This window comes from Leopardus geoffroyi, chromosome E2 (assembly GCF_018350155.1).
Source record: "Leopardus geoffroyi isolate Oge1 chromosome E2, O.geoffroyi_Oge1_pat1.0, whole genome shotgun sequence".
NCBI lineage: Eukaryota > Metazoa > Chordata > Mammalia > Carnivora > Felidae > Leopardus > Leopardus geoffroyi.
Window position 1 is genome coordinate 2,181,663 of NC_059335.1, and position 20,446 is coordinate 2,202,108.

At 42.2% G+C, this 20,446-nt stretch overlaps 1 protein-coding gene and 1 long non-coding RNA gene across 2 annotated transcripts; both read left to right on the plus strand.

Moving 5' to 3' along the window:
- The first annotated feature begins 3,503 nt into the window (after positions 1 to 3,503).
- Positions 3,504 to 17,366, plus strand: LOC123577964. The gene is made up of 3 exons (XR_006702176.1): positions 3,504 to 4,119; positions 7,361 to 7,592; positions 17,014 to 17,366. It is a non-coding gene; the product is annotated as an uncharacterized LOC123577964 (long non-coding RNA).
- LOC123577925 (olfactory receptor 5-like) lies at positions 14,539 to 15,590 on the plus strand. Its single transcript, XM_045440369.1, has one exon. It carries the CDS (start codon positions 14,539 to 14,541, stop codon positions 15,511 to 15,513), a length of 975 nt encoding a protein of 324 aa, XP_045296325.1. The 3' UTR covers positions 15,514 to 15,590.
- Positions 17,367 to 20,446: the final 3,080 nt, after the last annotated feature.

Consider the following 20,446-nt stretch of genomic DNA (forward strand, 5'->3'; position numbering starts at 1 on the left):
GATATATCACATTGATTGTTTTGTGGATATTGAACCAGCCTTGCATCCCAGGTATAAATCCCACTTGGTCGTGGTGAATAATTTTTTTAATGTCTTGTTGGAGCCAGTTGGCTAGTATCTTGTTGAGGATTTTTGCGTCCATGTTCATCAGGGAAATTGGTCTGTAGTTCTTTTTACTGGGGTCTTTGTCTGTTTTGGAATCATGGTAATACTGGCTTCATAGAAAGAGTTTGGAAGTTTTGCTTCCATTTCTATTTTTTTGGAATAGCTTCTAGAGAATAGGTGTTAACTCTTCTTTAAATGTTTGGTAGAATTACCCTAGAAAGCCATATGGCCCTGGACTCTTGTTTTTTTTGGAGATTTTTGCTTACTAATTCAATATCCTTACTGGTTATGGGTCTGTTCAAATTTTCTATTTCTTCCTGTTTCAGTTTTGGTAGTCTATATGTTTCTAGGAATTTGTCCATTTCTTCCAGATTGCCCATTTTGTTAGCGTATAATTGCTCATAATATTCTCTTATTACTGTTTTTATTTCTGCTGTGTTGGTTGTGATCTCTCCTCTTTCATTCTTGATTTTATTTATTTGGGTCCTTTCCTTTTTCTTTTTGATCAAACTGGCTAGGGGGTTATTGATTTTATTAATTCTTTCAAAGAACCAGTTTCTGGGAGTGCCTGGGTGGCTCAGTCGGTTAAGCGTCTGACTTCGACTCAGGTCACGATCTCATAGTCTGTGAGTTCGAGCCCCGCGTCTGGCTCTGGGCTGATGGCTCGGAGCCTGGAGCCTGCTTCCAATTCTGTGTCTCCCTCTCTCTCTGCCCCTCCCCCATTCATGCTCTGTCTCTCTCTGTCTCAAAAATAAATAAACGTAAAAAAAAAAAAAAAAGAACCAGCTTCTGGTTTCATTGATCTGTTCTACTGTTTTTTAGGTTTTGATAGCATTGATTTTTGCTCTAATCTTCATTTTCTGTCTTCTGATGGTTTTGGGTTTTATTTGCTGTTCTTTTTCCAGCTCTTTAAGGTATAAGATTAGGTTGTGTATCTGAGACCTTTCTTCCTCCTTTAGGAAGGCCTGGATTGCTATATACTTCACTCTTATGACTACCTTTGCTGCATCCCAGAGGTTTTGGGCTGTGGTGTTATCATTTTCATTGGCTTCCATGAACTTTTTAATTTCCTCTTGTTAGCCCATTCTTTCTTTATTAGGATGTTCTTTCGTCTAAAATATTTGTTATCTTTCTAATTTTTTTCATGTGGTTGATTTGGAATTTCATAGCGTTGAAATCTGACAATATGCATGGTATGATCTCAATCTTTTTGTACTTGTTGAGGGCTGATTTGTGTCCCACCATGTGATCTATTCTGGAGAATGTTCCATGTGTACTGGAGAAGAATGTATATTCCACTGCTTTAGGATGAAATGTTCTGAATATATTTGTTAAGTCCATCTGGTCCAGAGTGTCATTCAAAGCCATTGTTTCCTTGTGGATTTTCTATTTAGATGATCTATACATTGCTGTAAGTGGGGTGTTGAAGTCCCCTACTATTATGGTATTATTATCAATGAATTTCTTTATGTTTGTGATTAATTGATTTACATATTTGGGTGCTTCCACATTTGGCACATAAATGTTTACAATTGGTAGGTCTTCTTGATGGATAGACCCCTTTATTATGATATAATGCCCTTCTTCATCTCTTGTTACAATCTTTATTTTAAAGTCTAGATGGTCTGATATAAGTATGGCTACTCTGGCTTTCTTTTGTTGACCATTAGCATGATAGGTGTCTTTAGGTCTAAAGTGGGTCTCTTGTAAACAGCATAGAGACGGATCTTGTTTTCTTATCCATTCTGTTACCCTATGTCTTTTGATTGGAACATTTAGTCCATTGACGTTTAGAGCGAGTGCTGAAAGATAAGAGTTTATTGCCATTATGTTTCTTGGAGAGTTGGAATTTCTGGTGGTATTCTCTGATCCTTTCTAGCCTTTGTTGCTTTTGGTCTTTTTTTCCCCATCTTTTCTTCCCTGAGAGAGTGCCCCTCAAAATATCTTGCAGATCTGGTTTAGTGGTCATGAACTCTTTTAATTTTTGTTGGTCTGGGAAACTTTTAATCTCTCCTTCTATTTTGAATGACAGCCTTGCTGGGTAAAGAATTCTTGGCTGCATATTTTTCTAAATCAGCACATTGAATATATCCTGCCACTCCTTTCTGGCCTGTCTTGTTTCTGTGGAAAGGTCTGCTGCAAACCTGATCTGTCTTCCCTTTTAGGTTAAGGACTTTTTTCCCTTGCTGCTTTCATGATTCTTTCCTCAACTGAGTATTTTGTGAATTTGACTACGATATGCCTTGTTGATGGTCGGGTTTTGTTGAGTCTAAAGAGAGTCCTTTGTGCTTCCTGGATTTTGATGTCTGTGTCTTTCCCCAAGTTAGGAAAGTTTTCCACTATGATTTTCTCACATAACCCTTCTACCCCTTTTTCTCTCTCTTCATTTTCTGGGACCCTTATGATTCTGATGTTGTTCCTTTTTAATGAGTCACTGAATTCTCTAATTCTTAAATTGTGCTCTTTTGCCTTAGTCTCCCTCTTTTTTTCTGCTTCATTATTCTCTGTAATTTTGTCCTCTATATCACTGATTCGCTGCTCTGCCTCATCCATCCATGCCACCGAGGCACCCATTCAAGATTGCAGCTCAGTTATAGCGTTTTTTGTTTCATCCTGACTTGACTTTATCTCTGCAGAAAGGGATTCTAATCTATTTTCAATCCCAGCTAGTATTCTTATTATCATGATTCTAAATTCTGGCTCAGACATCTTTCTTGTATCTGTGTTGATTAAGTCCCTGGCTGCCGTTTCTTCCTGCTCTTTCTTTTGGGGTGAATTCCTTCGTTTCATCATTTTGAAGGAAGAAAAGGAATTAATAAGGTAAAAATAAACTTAAAATTAAAAACAACACACAAACACACAAGATCAAATAAATGATGCTAGATGTTAGGTGTGTTTTGGTCTGGTTGTTGAAAGGAGCTTGTTAGATTAGAGAAAAAAGGGAAGAAAAAAGGAAAACATTTGATAATTTGAAAAAATGAATACAAAGAAATAGAATAAAATGAAATGATGGAAGTAAAATGGAATTTGAAAAATTTACAAAATAGTAAAAATATAGTATTAAAAAAATAAAGAAAAATATTTTTAATAAAAATTGAAAATAGAAATAAATTTTTTCTCTTTCTTTATTCAAGAAAAAGAAAAGAAAAGAGAAAAAAAAAGAAAATTGAATAAAGGGACCAGCAAACAGACTGAAATACGACTGAAATTACTTCGTTTTCCCCTGGAAGTCAAACTATGAAGCGCATTATTGTCGGTAAAATAAGCAGGTGGAGAGACTTGAGTTCCTGAAGAGAGAGATTGGCCCAGTTGGGCGGGGCTTAGTGTAACGGCTCTGTTCTCCATTAGATGGCACTGCTTAGCTTACTGGGGTGGATGTTGTGGCGCACGTAGGTGTGTGTGCGCATGCGCAGGAGGGGCAAAAATGGCATCACCCAGCTGTGTGATCAGTAGTATCGGAGTTCTGTTCCCTCTGACCAGCAATCGTGCACTCATCCTCTGTGTCCAGCTTCCGTCCACCCCCTGCTTCCACAATGTCTGTGACCAAGCCGTCAGACTGCCAGGCGGCACCTCCCTCCTGAGTTTTATCTCAGAAGCAGCTGTGTTTCCCAGCCCCTCACTTCTGAGGGACTGCAGCTTTGTTCTGCTCAGACCTTCTGCGGAAGTGTCTCACCTAGCACTGGCTGGTGCCAGCCGCCCCCAGGAACATTCGCGAGACCGTGCTACTGCCAACGCCCAGAGACCGCAGCCAGGTGCCAACCCACCCCAGAAAAAGTTCACTTGGGCATGTAGCAGCAGCGTTTTGGGGATTCTGGAAAATCACAACTCACATCTGGCACCAGGCTTCACCCCCAACGGCCCTGTTCCAGCACCAGCGAATGTGGTTGTTCTCCAGGATCCGCTGGGACGTTTGCCCATGGGGAGTCCTCCCAGCAGGGGAACCGCCTCCCGTGTGGCCCGAGGACCTCGCTCTCTGCCCCTGGGGATTCGCCCCTCCCATCAGAGCTCCACCAGGTATGCAGCTGCGGAGCTTTGGACTCTGTGCTCCCCCTATTTACAGAGTTTAATGGAATTTAAACCCTCTCCTTCTCCTTTCTCCCTTTTTTGTTCAGTCCCTTGCGTACACTTTCTTTTCTTGCTTTGGGCAAGGGGGATGCTTTCCATATTCTCCACCTCTGCCCCCATCTCCGTCCTCTCTCCACAAGCACAAACAACTCCCTGCACTGTCCAAATGTCTCTCCCCCACTTCACCTCTCAGCGCTGCATACCTGCTGAATTCTGTGGTTCAGGTTGTGCAGATTGGTGTATTAATCCTCAAATCAGTTTTCTAGGTGTACAGGATGGTTTCGTGTTGATCTGGCTGTATTTAAGAGATGAGAGATGCAAAGAAAAGTTCCATGCTGTTCCACCATGTTGGCTCCTCTCCCCCGCATTCTCATCTTTTTCATGTTTGCATAACATTCCATTGTGTGCATGTATCACATACATACCCTTACCCTTTCCTCTATCAGTGGACTCTTGGGTTGCTCCATATTTAGCACTTTTTTTTTTTTTTTTTTTTTTTTTTATTAACAGTGTTTTTTTTTTTTTTTTTTTTCAACGTTTATTTATTTTTGGGACAGAGAGAGAGACAGAGCATGAACGGGGGAGGGGCAGAGAGAGAGGGAGACACAGAATCAGAAACAGGCTCCAGGCTCCGAGCCATCAACCCAGAGCCCGACGCGGGGCTCGAACCCACGGACCGCGAGATCGTGACCTGGCCGAAGTCGGACGCTTAACCGACTGCGCCACCCAGGCGCCCCAAATATTTAGCACTTTTAACCTTTAAACTTTGTGTCAGCAATGTTTCGGGTTTTTTACTGTGGAGGCCATGTGTATCAATAATAGCAAAAGCTAGGGGCGCCTGGGTGGCGCAGTCGGTTAAGCGTCCGACTTCAGCCAGGTCACGATCTTGCGGTCCGTGAGTTCGAGCCCCGCGTCGGGCTCTGGGCTGATGGCTCAGAGCCTGGAGCCTGTTTCCGATTCTGTGTCTCCCTCTCTCTCTGCCCCTCCCCCGTTCATGCTCTGTCTCTCTCTGTCCCAAAAATAAATAAACGTTGAAAAAAAAAATAATAGCAAAAGCTACCACCTACTGAGCTCCTAATACATACTAGGAATTGTAATAGGCACCTTATGTGCATTGACTAATTTAATATTCATGAGAACTCTTTCTGGTGAGTATCACAGTCACCATTTTATAGACGGAGACACAGAAACTCAGGGAGGTCAAAGTCACACAACCTTTGAATGAAAGATCAAGGATTTCAATTCAGATTCTCAAGCTCCAAATTTGGTTTAAAGCCCAGACATTCAATCCAGTTCCTAGATACCTGCTGGGGAGCATGCCATCTTCAACACACTTCTTCGTCAGGAGGGAAAAAAGCGTTAATTCCTGGTGTCTGGAAAAGGAAAAGTGGGTAACAGCTACTCTAAGGAGGTGAAAATGAGCTTGAGAGATGAGTCAGATTTCATTCAGAGGGGAAGGACAGGAAGACAGACATTGGCATAGATGTGCAAAGTTCACTGTTGTATTTGTGTGTATAGGATAAAGCTAGGAAAGTACTTAAAGTACTTAACTACTTAAAGCAAGAGTACGTTAAAGTATTTTAGCCTTCGTTCCCTTAAAAGATGGGAGGAGCAGGGCACCTGGGGACTCAGTCGGTTAAGCCTCCGACTTGGGCTCAGGTCATGATCTCGCAGTCCCTGAGTTTAAGCCCCTCATCACGCTCTGTGCTGACAGCTCAGAGCCTGGAGCCCACTGTGGATTATGTCTCCCTCTCTCTCTGCCCTGTCCCTGCTCGTGCTCTGTCTCTCTCTAAAAAATAAACATTAAATTTTTTTTTAAAGATGGGAGGAACAGAGAACATCCTAGAGAGAATATGGGTCAGGCATTAGCTCAAAAATATCTTGTATTGCTTGTTGACTGAAGCATTTTATAGACTAAAGTCTTTACTGTTCCTGAGAGAATCCTACGTTATAATTATGGGCACATTCTTTTTAAAAATTTTTAATATTTTTATTTATTTTTGAGACAGAGAATGAGCAGGGGAGGGGCAGAGAGAGAAGGAGACACCGAATCCAAAGCAGGCTCCAGGCTCTGAGCTGTCAGCACAGCGCCTGATGTGGGGCTCGAACTCATGGACTGTGAGATCATGACCTGAGCTGAAGTCAGATGCTTAACCGACTGAGCCACCCAGGCGCCCCTGGGCACATTCCTTTTAAATCTATCTATGGAGGCACCTGGCTGGTTCAGTCAGAGGAGCATGTGACTCTTGATCTCAGCGTCATGAGCTCAAGCCCCACTTTGGGTGTAGATATTACTTAAAATAAATAATTTAAAAACAAATAAATCTAGGGGCACCTGGGTGGCTCAGCCAGTTGAGTGACTTCAGCTCAGGTCATGATCTCATAGTTTGTGGGTTCAAGCCCTGTATCGAGCTCTCTGCTTTCTGCTTTGGATTCTCTCTCTCTCTCTCTCTCTCTCTCTCTCTCTCTCTCTCTCTCTCTCCCCTTCCCCTGCTCTCTCTCTCTCAAAAATAAATGAACCTTTAAAAGTAAATAAATAAATCTATCTATGTAAGCTGATCACACAAGAGGAGAAAAGAAAAACATTCAGTTTGATTGTCCTCCCTCCAAATTTGCATCGGGCATCCCAGGAACAGAGAGACCTATTTAGTGGGTAATCCACAGCACAGAGAGGAAAAGATGTGCTTTATGCATAGAATTCTCAACATTAAATGTTAACTCAGGCAGCTAAAATATCCAGCAGGAAGTGGGGAAAGGATATTTTAATTTTCCATATGAGCTGGAAGAATGTTCCATCTATTTCTTGTCTTGTTTCAAGGAGACATGATCTTGTAACACTTCAGAGAGACTGAGCTCAGACCTCCCTCCTGCATGTATTTCCAAACCCCAGGTTCCCCTGGTCCAAACACCCACAGTTTGCTCATCTCCTACTATAATGTGTATAAATGTCTGTTTCAACCTGAGAGCAGGAATTACGTCTCATTCCGCTTTTGCAATCCCAGTATCCAGCATAAATCCTTGCATCTATTATGAGCTCCAAACTGTGTGAGAACAGACTTGGAACTCTCCTTCCCACGCCTCAGCACAACTGATGTAAAGCTTTCGCTTCATTCTCCCCTCTAAACCCACAGAGATTAGGACAGCCCCCTAAGGCCCATCTCTCGGATTTAAACTGGCCCTTCTCTTGCAGCCGGCTGCAAGCACAGAGTACCGTTGGCAGCTGAATGAACAGAGGCGCCAAACGAAGAGAGGTGGGTGAACTCGCTGCTCAGGACAAAGGCAGCTTCTTCCAGACATTCCTGGCCAACGCTTCACATCACTGGCATCTTCACTTATGTCCAGGGGAAGAAGCTGAATATTTGTGGCCCCCAGAGTCTCCTTGAGAAAAGAAAAAGCAGGACCCGTGTCGCCTTAGCTGAGAGGTAAGAAAACCATATTACTTGATTTCGCGAGGGGGGAGGGGGGGGAAGAGAAGACCAGAAAAGTTCTCCCTCCTATAAGTCACCTGTGGGGTGCCAGACACTACCTGGGTGCCATGGAGACTATCTGAGGTCTAATTCCCATGACAGTGTGAGAAAGTCAGTGCTGTTATCTCCCTATTGGAGGCAACACAAAGGTCAGAAAGTCAGAGCCCTTGTCTGAGTCAGAGGCAGAGCCTGGGTTAGAACCAGTGTCTGTCTATTCCAAAGCCCTTCTCTTAACCTTAATGGCAATATATTTTAATTTTTTTAATGTCTATTTATTTTTGAGAGAGAGAGGGAGAGAGAGAGACAGAGCATGAGCAGGGGAGGGGCAGAGAGGGAGACACAGAATCTGAAGCAGGCTCCACGTTCCGAGCTGTCAGCACAGAGCCTGACATGGGGCTCGAACTCCCGAACCACGAGATTATGCATGACCTGAGCCGAAGTCAGACGCTTAACCGACTGAGCCACCCAGATGCCCCGTGAATTACAGTATATTTTAAACTGAGGGTTATAAAGTAGTTGTATTAAGTCAGTACTAATATTAAATGTTTATTTCTGAGACAGAGACAGAGCATGAATGGGGGAGGGGCAGAGAGAGAGGGAGACAGAATCTGAAGCAGGCTCCAGGTTCCGAGCTGTCAGCACAGAGCCCGCTGTGGGGCTCAAACTCACAAACCGTGAAACCGTGACCTGAGCCGAAGTCGGTCGCTCAACTGACTGAGCCACCCAGGCACCCCGAAGTCAGTACTAACGTTAAAGATCACATGGCATAGGGGCTCCTGGATGACTCAGTCAGTGGAGTGTGCAACTCTTGATCTCGGGGTTGTGAGTTTGAGCCCCATATTGGGTGTAGAGATACTTAAAAAATAAAATCTTTTAAAAAATCACCTGGAGGGGCACCTAGGTGGCTCAGTCGGTTGGGCATCCGACTTCAGCTCAGGTCATGATCTCACAGCTTGTGAGTTGGAGCCCCGCGTCGGGCTCTGTGCTGACAGCTCGGAGCCTGGAGCCTGCTTCAGATTCTGTGTCTCCCTCTCTCTCTCTGCCCCTACCCCGCTCACACTCTGTCTCTCTTTTTCTCAAAAATAAACATTGAAAAATCTTAAAAAATCACATGGCTAGAACATTAGAGAAAATATGAAAGGGAATCACACAGATTAAAGGTAAGTATTTCTTTGAGAGATTTCTGCTTTATTTGTATATGTGGTGTATGTGCGCACCATTGTGATTGGGTAACAACGTGAGTATATTCCTTATTTTGGGCAATAGTAAAAATGCATGAAGCCAGCTGCACGGTATTTTACTGCATCTAGATTGCCCGGACACAGAAAGCAGGCAATAAATGAAAGCCATCTTAGCTAGTATCTTTTTTATTCCTAATGGACCTATTGTTACCATCTTCAGTAGTAGTTAGCTCAGGTTTAGAGAGATTAGGAATTTTGCTCACTGCTCATCATAACCTCTGCAGGGGCAAAAATCATGTCAACCTTGACTATATCTCAGGCTCTTGGTGCAATTCAGATGCAAAATGTTTGTGCAACCATCCCCAGAGAGCCCAGTACCTTTTTAGGTGCATTTGTGAGTTATTCAGCAGGTTAATCAAGGACATTCCAGAGCATCTAAAGTTATCAGAAGGGCAAGATAACCTGAAGAAGTCTTCAGGAAGAAGTTAAGAACAGGAGCAGCTAGAAGGAGAGGAGGGCAGGGCGCCTGGGTGGTTCAGTGGTTAGGCGACTGACTTCGGCTCAGGTCATGATCTCGTGGTTTGTGAGTTCTAACCCCACGTCAGGCTCTGTGTTGACAGCTCAGAGCCTGGAACCTGCTTCCGATTCTGTGTCTCCCTCTCTCTCTACCCCTCCCCTGCTCATGCTCTGTGTCTCTCTGTCTCTCAATAGTAAATAAACGTTTAAAAATTAAAAAAAAAAAAAAAGGAGAGGAGGGAAAAAGCAGGACAGAGGTAGGGCAGAGCATAGACAGGAAGGAAGCCCATGGCAAGAGACTGCAACAGACGCTCGTTTTTAGCACCAGAGAGAGCACCTCTACTGGACTCAGCTCTTACTCCCGGCCAAGAACAGCCCAACAGGCCAGGTGACCCCATTCAGAGCTAAGAACATCCACCCTAGACAGAAGTTGGCCTGAAAATAACTTGAAGTACCAACTTTGAGCCTCATTGTGCTTGTCTGAAAAATGAGGGCTTGTGCCAAAATACCAAGAGGGAAGTTTCCACCAAAACATATCTACCTTCCTGTGCCAAACTGTGTCCCCATAATCATAAAATAGCATCAACCATGACCATCAATAATTTATTTCATTCATATTATTCAAGGCGTTTTTATCTGTTACTTGAAGGGGAGTATCTTAATGACCTTGTCTATCTTTGCCTAAACCAACAGTTTTGGAGGGAATGATCCTTTTTCCTTAATTTGGACATGTTAGGAATTAAGCATGGTCAGTGGGGAAATTTTGCTGAAATTGATGGAGAAGGCATTAAAGAATTGGAGAAAGAACATAATATTTGGATTCAAAGAAATCTTAGTACTCACACTTCATGTGAAATTTTTGTCATTTCTTAAAGGGAGAGAGGGTGGACCCGTACATTAAGTGCAAGAATGTGGCATCAATATTTCTGAAAGGACCTTCAGACACTGATACCAATTGTTACCTCAGGGAGCGCTGTGGGAGCAAGAAAATTACTTTTAAAATTAACATACATAAAATTGAGTTTTTTTGTGTGTAAATACATATATTTTAACACACATAGAAACTGTTTTTATCAGTAGCTTTTATAGGGGCACCTGGGTTGCTCAGTGGTTAAGCATCTGACTTTGGCTCAAGTTGTAATCTTATAGTTTGTGAGTTCAAGCCCCACATTGGGCTCTGCGCTTATGGTGCAGAGCCTGCTTAGGATTCTCTCTCTCTCTCTCTCTCTCTCTCTCTCTCTCTCTCTCCATCTCTCTTTGCCTCTTCCTTGCTTATGCTCTCTCTCTCTCAAAATGATAAGTAAATAAACTTAAAAAATAAAACAAATGGCTTTTATATAAATAATGAGTGGATACAAAAAATGCAACCCAGAAATAGGTATAAAAATAATGATGCATTTGTTTTTGTGCATTTCTGTGACTTATTTCACACAGCATTATACTCTCTAGCTCCATCCATGTCATTGCAAATGACAAGATTTCATTCTTTTTTATGGCTGAATAATATTCCATTATGTGTATATGTATACACACACGTACATATATATGTTACGTACACATACACCACCTCTCCTTTATCCATTTGTCAGTTGATGGACACTTGGGCTGCTGACACAAATCACTATATTGTACACTTGAAACTAATATATCACTATATGTTAACTATACTGGAATTAAAATAAAAATAGAAAAAATAAAATCAAGGTGCAATGACTCCCTTGTACTTACTAGCCATTTTAAGAAAATGATCTTTGGGGCGCCTGGGTGGCGCAGTCGGTTAAGCGTCCGACTTCAGCCAGGTCACGATCTCGCGGTCCCTGAGTTCGAGCCCCGCGTCGGGCTCTGGGCTGATGGCTCGGAGCCTGGAGCCTGTTTCCGATTCTGTGTCTCCCTCTCTCTCTGCCCCTCCCCCGTTCATGCTCTGTCTCTCTCTGTCCCGAAAATAAATAAACGTTGAAAAAAAAAAATTAAAAAAAAAAAAAAAAGAAAATGATCTTTGAAGCCCCTGTGTGCCCTTCCTACACCACTCCTCACTGCTAGGAAGTATGTTTCTTGAATTTGGGGCTCACTTTTCTCCTATTTTATCTGCCACATGACTTTGTATCCCTAAACAATATGTTTCTTAACATTTTTTTGCACAGTTTGGCTTTTATGTAAATGGAATTATAACTGCACACTCATGTAACTTTCTTTGTTCAATATAACGTTTCTGCGATTGATTTATTCATAACATTAGATGTGGTTCTGATTCACTCATTTCTTTATAGAATAGTATTCCAGTGTATAAGGAAATCATAATTTAGTTATCAATTCTACCACTAAACACTGGGGATGTTTACAGGTTTTTTTTTTTTTTTTTCTAGTAAAACGGTGCAGCTGTGAACATTAGTTACTCTGGATATATGCTTGGACACAGAATTTCTGGGGCATGGTCATACCTTAAAATTTACTACATAACGCCAAATTGTTTTCTGAAGTGATCATGCCAATTCAGACTGTCAGCGGCCATGTGTGAAAGTTAGCATTATTAAACTTAATATTTTCAGAAGTTTATATTTGTGCCAATCCCACGGATGTGGAGTGGTATCTAATTTGGGTATTAATTTTCATTTCCTTCGTTACTAATGAGATTAGCGTATTTCCATGTTTTCAGTGATGAATTATTTTTTCATGAGGTATACATTCAGGCCTTTTCCCCAAATTTCTGTGGAAAAAACCTATTTTGCATATTAACTGTCCAATTCCTTTGTATATCCTACATAGGGATTCTTTGTCACCCATATGTATTGCAGGAATATTTTTCCAGTTTGTGATTTTTAATTTTTTTTGGTGATCATCTTTTCTTTTGATAGTTACACTTTACATTTTTTTTTCAAGTTTACTTATCTAAGTAATCTCTACACCCAATGCGGGGCTCAAACTCACAACCCCGAGATGAAGAGTCACACATTCTTCTGACTAAGCCATCTGGGTGCCCCAGATTTTTACATTTTATTTATTTATTTATTTATTTTGATTTTTACATTTTAAAGCAGGCAAGTTTTGAATTTTTTTCTTATATTCTTATAGTTTTCTCTGCCACCAAGGCCACAAAGATATACTTTTATTTTGTTTTCTAAAATTTCAGAAATTTGCACTTCACCTTTTGGTTTTCATTTGCCTGAAATTGATTTTCTCTGCATGTGGTATGATGTATGGTTTCAATTTCCTTTTATTTTTCTACACAAATAACTAATTACCCAAAAACCATTAATAGAAAGACCTATCTTCTTCCTTATTATCCTCAATACAAGTTATGTGATAAATCAAGTTTGTATATATATGTGTATGTTCCCAAGCCTCACCCCACCCTGTTACTCTGTTTATCTCTGACACATAATTTTTTTCATTGGGATGTTTAACTCAGAGACTAGCACACCACGAGAGATTTAGAGTGCATCGGGGTAGAGATGGGGCATTGTGGGCAGAAAATGACTTTCTTCCCTCCTCAGTTCTGCACTCCTGGGCCACTCTGGATCTCGTTTTCCTCAGCAATGCTAAACGCCTTCCCAACTTCAGGTTTTTGCATGTGCTTTTTCCTATTCTGTTTCAAGTGCTCTCTCGCTAGCTCAGTGTTCAGCCTGTTCCTCCAGACATTACTGGCCATCCTGTTTTGCTTTCTCCTTAGCTAAAATTTATCCCTATATTTGTCTTCTTGTTTGCTTTCTCTATTCCTCACTAGCAAGAATATAAATTGTGAAAGCTCACGGCCACTGGTTTTGTTCGCTGTTTGATTTCAGGCCCCTTGTGCATAGTATACATTCATATAGTTGCTGTTTGATACATATGATAAATAGCAAGTCAGAAATAAGTCCAAATAGCATATTTTATGCATGCCAGTGACCTAAAAATCATACTGGATCCTCAGAGTCAGCAACAGAGGCAAAGGACCCCTGCTACTTTTTTTTTTTTTTTTGTATTTTTAAAAGCTTATTTATTTATTTTGAGTGAGACAGAGACAGCGCAAGCGAGGGAGGAGCAGAGACAGAGAGGAAGAGAGAGAGAATCCCAAGCAGGCTCCACACTGTCATCACAGAGCCTGAAGCGGAGCTCGAACTCATGAAACCACAAGATCATGACCTAAGCTGAAACCAAGAGCCAGATACTTAACCGACTGAGCCGGCCAGATGCCCCATAAGGACCCCTACTTCTAGAACTCTGTTCTTTGGACAAGTTACTTACTGCTTATGAGCCTCAGTACAGTCATGTATGAATGGATAAAATCATGCTATTTTTGTAGGGTCGTGAAAATTAATTGATCTCCATGTGTTTAAAACATGCAGCACAGTGTAGGGGCACATATGTGGTGTTAACACATATAGTTTTTTTCCTTAAAAAAAAAAAAAGAATGTGTTCTCTTTCTAGAAGGAGTCATTTTTAGAAATATTGAGAAAGGAAATTATTCATTGGTCTTTCTTAGAGAAACCATTATTGATGGTACTTTTCTCTAATAAGCAGTCACAAATTTCGTCAACCTAGTAAAAGAGGTATGCATTTCAGAATAAAGGGATTGTGAATCTTCCTTTATTTAAACTATTGGAGACAACCCGTTGCATCCTGGGAAACTTTTCAAGAATGAGAAAAAGGAGAGGGGGAGAGAGAGAGAGAGAGAAAGAGAGAGAGAGAGGAAGGAAGGGGAAGGAAGGAAGGAAGGAAGGAAGGAAGGAAGGAAGGAAGGAAAGAAGGAAAGAAAGAAAGAAAGAAAAAGAAAGAAAGAAAGAAAGACAAAGACCACTTAAAGTCATCAAAAGAAAAGAAAAAACAATCATAGCTTTTACCTCCGTTTTACAGACAAGATAACTGACGCTCAGTTTCAGATTCTATGTCTCCACACACACACACACACACACACACACACACACACACACACCTCCTTTCCCCCACTCTAGCTATCTTTCTCTCTCAAAAATAAAAAAACATTAATTTTTTTTAAAAAAGATACCTGAGGCTTATAAGGGTTGCATTGCCGAAGGTCACAGATTTACTAAGTACCCGTGGAGGTTTTCCATTTCCGGTTTTGCGACGTCCCACCTCACCAGTCCTCCTGACAGCAGTCAACCCACAGCACTTACATTGGCTCTCGGGACCCCTGATGCGCTTCCTCTTTTGCCGTTTTACTCCTGCGTGGATCACGGTCTCCCCTAACCTGCTTCTTTTGCACTCAGATGGAGAGGCCCCTGGAGTCGGGCAACGTGACCAGAGTCCAGGAGTTTGTCTTGTTGGGTTTCTCCACAAGGCTGGGCATAAGGATTGTCTTGTTTGCCATCTTCCTGGCCCTCTACCTGCTGACCCTCCTGGAGAACACGCTCATCATCTACCTCGTCTGCAGTCACATCGAGCTCCACAAGCCCATGTATTTCTTCCTGGGCAACCTGAGCTGCCTGGAGATGTGCTACGTGTCCGTGACCGTGCCCAGCCTGCTCGTGGGGCTGGGCTCCAGTCCATGGCATGTGCCCTTCGCAGCCTGCATGACACAGCTTTTTTTATTCATAGCTCTCATTAGTACCAAGTGCACCCTCCTGGCCTCCATGGCCTATGACCGCTACGTGGCCATCTGCCGCCCACTCCACTACCCACTGCTCATGAGGCCCCAGGTCTGCCTGGGCTTAGCCTTGTCCTCATGGCTTGGGGGGCTGTTGGTCTCGGTGGCCAAGACATCATGCATCGCCAGCCTGTCCTACTGTGGCCCCAATGTCCTCAACCACTTTTTCTGTGATGTCTCCCCTCTGCTCAACCTGTCCTGCACTAACGTGGCCCTGACGGAGCTGGTGGACTTCATCTCTGCTATCGTCATCTTCTGTGGGTCATTGCTAGTGGCTCTGGCCTCCTATGTGGCCATTGGGAGGGCTGTGCTCCACATGCCATCAGCCGTCACCCGCTGCAGAGCCCTCTCCACCTGTGCCTCCCACCTGGTGGTGGTGGGCATCTTCTATGGGGTGGTCCTCTTCATGTATTCCCGCCCCCGCCTCATCGGTTCCACAGACCTCAACAAGGTGCTGTCTGTCATCTACACGGTGGTCACGCCCATGTGCAGCCCCGTCATCTACTGCCTGCGGAACAGGGAGGTCCAGGCAGTGCTGCAGAAAACCCTCCACTCACCCCGGGTCTCTTCAGCGACAACACACTTTGCCCGCTCCTGATTTTAACAGAGCACACTGATGGTCACCAGAAGGGAGGTGGGTGGGGGGTGCATTGAACAGGTGGTGGGGAAGAAGGAGGGCCCTTGTGATGAGCACCGGGTGATGTACGAGAGTGTTGGGTCACTAGATTGTGCACCTGAAACTAATATTACACTGTATGTTAACCAACTGGAATTTAAATAAAAACTTTAAAAAGTAATAATAAGATAACACTCCTTCCCTGTTCCCAACAACTTTTGCTTCACCGTATAATTGGCTTTGGCTAATGGAATGTAGACCAAATTGAGAGTCCTGAGCTGATGTCTGGGGAAGCACTGTTTCCACTGCCTTCTTGCCATTTGCCTTGAGAAGAACATCTCCTGGTTCTGGGATGAGAGACAAGTAGAACAGACCTAAGCCTGCCCTGCAGCCTGAAGCAGAACACCACCATAGATCCAGAAGCCAGAAAAAGAAAAAAAAAAAAAAAAAACAAGTGTTCTACTGAAGCCACTGGAAAACATTTTTGGATTGCTTGTAACACAGCAGTGTTGTAGCAATGACTGACTAATACAGCATCATATTGGTTAGGTAATGGATTTCAGCCTAAAACAGTTGCTTAAACAGGATACAACGAATTTCTCATCAATGTAGCAGCATTTATTTGGTATTAATAAGACAGTCCAAAACGTCAGAGTTCCCCTATCTTGTTATATCATTCTCAGCATGACGCTTCCAGGTCAGGGTGCAAGATGGCTGCTCCAGCTCCAGTCATCACGCTTGAATTCCAACCAGAAGAGAAGGGGGGCGAAGGAAGTACAGGAAAGTGTCTTTCTCCTAAAAAGCATAACCTAAAACTTTTCCATGGACATTTGTCCAGCACATACTCCTATGACATCATGGAGAGACAAGGGAAGAGCTGAGAAACATTTTTTGTGTGTGTACGATGTAAGAAAGTGGTCCAGGTTCATTCTTCTGCATGTCGCTGTCCAGTTTTCCCAGCACCACTTGCTGAAGAGACTGTCTTTATTCCATTGGATATTCTCTCCTGCTTTGTCAGAGATGAGTTGGCCATACATTTGTGGGTCCATTTCTGGGTTCCCTTTTCTGTTCCATTGATCTGAATGTCTGTTCTTGTGCCATGGAAACATTTTTTTCTGGATTTCCAGCTGAGATATGGTGGATCTATTACTAAAGGAAGAAGGAAGGACTGATGTTGTAGATGACCACAACCTTTGTCACACATATCTCCCTCACAGTGTGGCTGTGAATGTGACAAATCTATATAAAGTGTTTTGAATAGGGTCTGGAATTCAGCAAATTCTCTATAGCCAGTAGAATTATTATAGCTGTAAATCTTTGGGAATATGGAGATGGATAAGACATCACCTTTCTTCAGTGAGTTGTTCTCTTATTTATTCGACCAGATTCACCGAGCAGCTAACGTGGACCAGGCATTGTTCCGGGCAACGCGGATGGGGTCCATGCTCTGAGGTGCTCACGTTATGCTTTGCATATTTTCAGCTGGCTGTGAAGTGAGCTCCACGGAGGAATAGCAAGAGGAGTGGAGTGTGGTGCCACAGCAACTGGGGACGCAGAAGCCAGACCTTGAAGGTGTCTGCATGCACAGGGAAGACAAGGAAGATCACGGCATTCAGATGACACTGGTGCACAGGCACCAGATACGACACCCCTGACATGTCCACACAACGCTGAGTCTAGTGCAGCTGGAACCACAACAGAATGCCATCTTGAGTTCCCAGTGAAAGAGGTTCAGCTCTGTCTTATGGACACAAAAGACACAGATTAAAGTGATTTTTTAGGGGCACCTGGGTGGCTCAGTCAGATAAGCATTCAACTTCGGCCCAGGTCATGATCTCATGGTTTACGAGTTCAAGCCCCATGTCAGGCTCCATGCTGATGGCTCAGAGCCTGGAGCCTGCTTTAGATTCTGTATCTCCTTCTCTCTCTGACCCTTTTCTGTTCGTTCTCTCTCTCTCTCTCTCTCTCTCTCTCTCAAAATAAACATTAAAATTTTTGAAAAAATAAAGTGATTTTTAAATTGAAAATTACATCTTTTTTTTAAATATGAAATTTATTGTCAAATTGGTTTCCATACAACACCCAGTGCTCATCCCAAAAGGTGATCTCCTCAATACCCATCACCCACCCTCCCCTCCCCCCTCCCCCCCATCTACCCTCAGTTTGTTCTCAGTCTTTAAGAGTCTCTTATGCTTTGGCTCTCTCCCTCTCTAACCTTTTTTTTTTCTTCCCCTCCCCCATGGTCTTCTGTTAAGTTTCTCAGGATCCACATAAGAGTGAAAACATATGGTATCTGTCTTTCTCTGTATGACTTATTTCATTTAGCATAACACTCTCCAGTTCCATCCATGTTGCTACAAAAAGCCATTTTTCATTCTTTCTCATTGCCACATAGTACTCCATTGTGTATATAAACCACAATTTCTTTATCCATTCGTCAGTTGATGGACATTTAGGCTCTTTCCATAAGTTGGCTAGTGTTGAAAGTGCTGCTATAAACATTGGGGTACCAGTGCCCCTATGCATCAGCACTCCTGTATCCCTTGGGTAAATTCCTAGCAGTGCTATTGCTGGGTCATAGGGTAGGTCTATTTTTAATTTTTTGAGGAACCTCCACACTGTTTTCCAGAGCGACTGCACCAGTTTGCATTCCCACCAACAGTGCAAGAGGGTTCCCATTTCTCCACATCTTCTCCAGAACCTATAGTCTCCTAATTTGTTCATTTTAACCACTCTGACTGGTGTGAGGTGATATCTGAGTGTGGTTTTGATTTGTATTTCCCTGATGAGGAGCAACGTGGAGCATCTTTTCATGTGCCTGTTGGCCATCTGGATGTCTTCTTTACAGAAGTGTCTATTCATGTTTTCTGCCCATTTCTTCACTGGATTATTTGTTTTTTGGGTGTGGAGTTTGGTGAGCTCTTTATAGATTTTGGATACTAGCCCTTTGTACTATATGTTATTTGCAAATATCTTTTCCCATTCCGATGGTTGCCTTTTAGTTTTGTTGATTGTTTCCTTTGCTGTGCAGAAGCTTTTTATCTTCATGAGGTCCCAATTGTTCATTTTTGCTTTTAATTCCCTTGCCTTTGGGGATGTGTCAAGTAAGAAATTGCTATGGCTGAGGTCAGAGAGGTTTTTTCCTGCTTTCTCCTCTAGGGTTTTGATGGTTTCCTGTCTCACAATCAGGTCCTTTATCCATTTTGAATTTGTTTTTCTGAATGGTGTAAGAAAGTGGTCTAGTTTCAACCTTCTGCATGTTGCTGTCCAGTTCTCCCAGCACCATTTGTTAAACAGACTGTCGTTTTTCCATTGGATATTCTTTCCTGCTTTGTCAAAGATTAGTTGGCCATACTTTTGTGGGTCTAGTTCTGGGGTTTCTATTCTATTCCATTGGTCTATATGTCTGTTTGGGGCCAATACCATGCTGTCTTAATGATTACAGCTTTGTAGTAGAGGCTAAAGTCTGGGATTGTGATGCCTCCCGCTTTGTTCTTCTTCTTCAAAATTACTTTGGCTATTCGGGGCCTTTTGTGGTTCCATACAAATTTTAGGATTGCTTGTTCTAGCTTCAAGAAGAATGCTGGTGCAATTTTGCTTGGGATTGCATTGCATGTGTAGATTGCTTTGGGTAGTATTGACATTTTAACAATACTTATTCTTCCAATCCATGAGCATGGAATATTTTTCCATTTTTAATATCTTCTTTAATTTCCTTCACAAGCTTTCTATAGTTTTCAGCATAGAGATCTTTTACATCTTTGGTTTGGTTTATTCCTAGGTATTTTATGCTTCTTGGTGCAGTTGTGAATGGGATCAGTTTCTTTATTTGTCTTTCTGTTGCTTCATTATTAGTGTATAAGAATGTGACTGATTTCTGCACATTGATTTTGTATCCTGCGACTTTGCTAAATTCATGTATCAGTTCTAGCAGACTTTTGGTGGAGTCTATCAGATTTTTCATGTATAACATCATGTCATCTGCAAAAAGTGAAAGCTTGACTTCATCTTTGCCAATTTTGATGCTTTTGATTTCATTTTTTTGTCTGATTGCTGATGATGCTAGAACTTCCAACACTATGTTAAACAACAGCGGTGAGAGTGGACATCCCTGTCGTGTTCCCGATCTCAGGGAGAAAGCTCTGTTTTTCCCCATTGAGGATGATATTAGCTTTGGGCTTCATAAATGGCTTTTATGATGTTTAAGTATGTTCCTTCTATCCTGACTTTCTCGAGGGTTTTTATAAAGAAAGGATGCTGAATTTTGTCAAATGCTTTTTCTGCATCAATGGACAGGATCATATGGTTCTTATCTTTTCTTTTATTAATGTGATGTATCACGTTGATTGATTTGCGAATGTTGAACCAGCCCTGCATCCCAGGAATGAATCCCACTTGATCATGGTCAATAATTCTTTTTATATGCTGTTGAATTCGATTTGCTAGTATCTTATTGAGAATTTTTTCATTCATATTCATCAGGGATATTGGCCTGTAGTTCTCTTTTTTTTTTTACTGGATCTCTGTCTGGTTTAGGAATCAAAGTAATGCTGTATTCATAGAATGAGCCTGGAAGTTTGCCTTCCCTTTCTATTTTTTTGGAATAGCTTGAGGAGGATAGGTATTACCTTTGCTTTAAATGTCTGGTAGAATTCCCCTGGGAAGCCATCTGGTCCTGGACTCTTATTTGTTGGGAGATTTTTGATAACTGCTTCAATTTCTTTGCTGGTTATGGGTCTGTTCAAACTTTCTATTTCTTCCTGTTTGAGTTTTGGAAGTGTGTGGGTACTAAGGAATTTGTCCATTTCTTCCAGGTTGTCCAGTTTGTTGGCATATAATTTTGCATAGTATTCCCTGATAATTGTTTGTATCTCTGAGGGATTGGTTGTAATAATTCCATTTTCATTCATGATTT

Bases quoted from the DNA above. Each gene is read 5' to 3' on its own strand.
- LOC123577925 (XM_045440369.1), top strand. From the start codon at position 14,539: ATGGAGAGGCCCCTGGAGTCGGGCAACGTGACCAGAGTCCAGGAGTTT.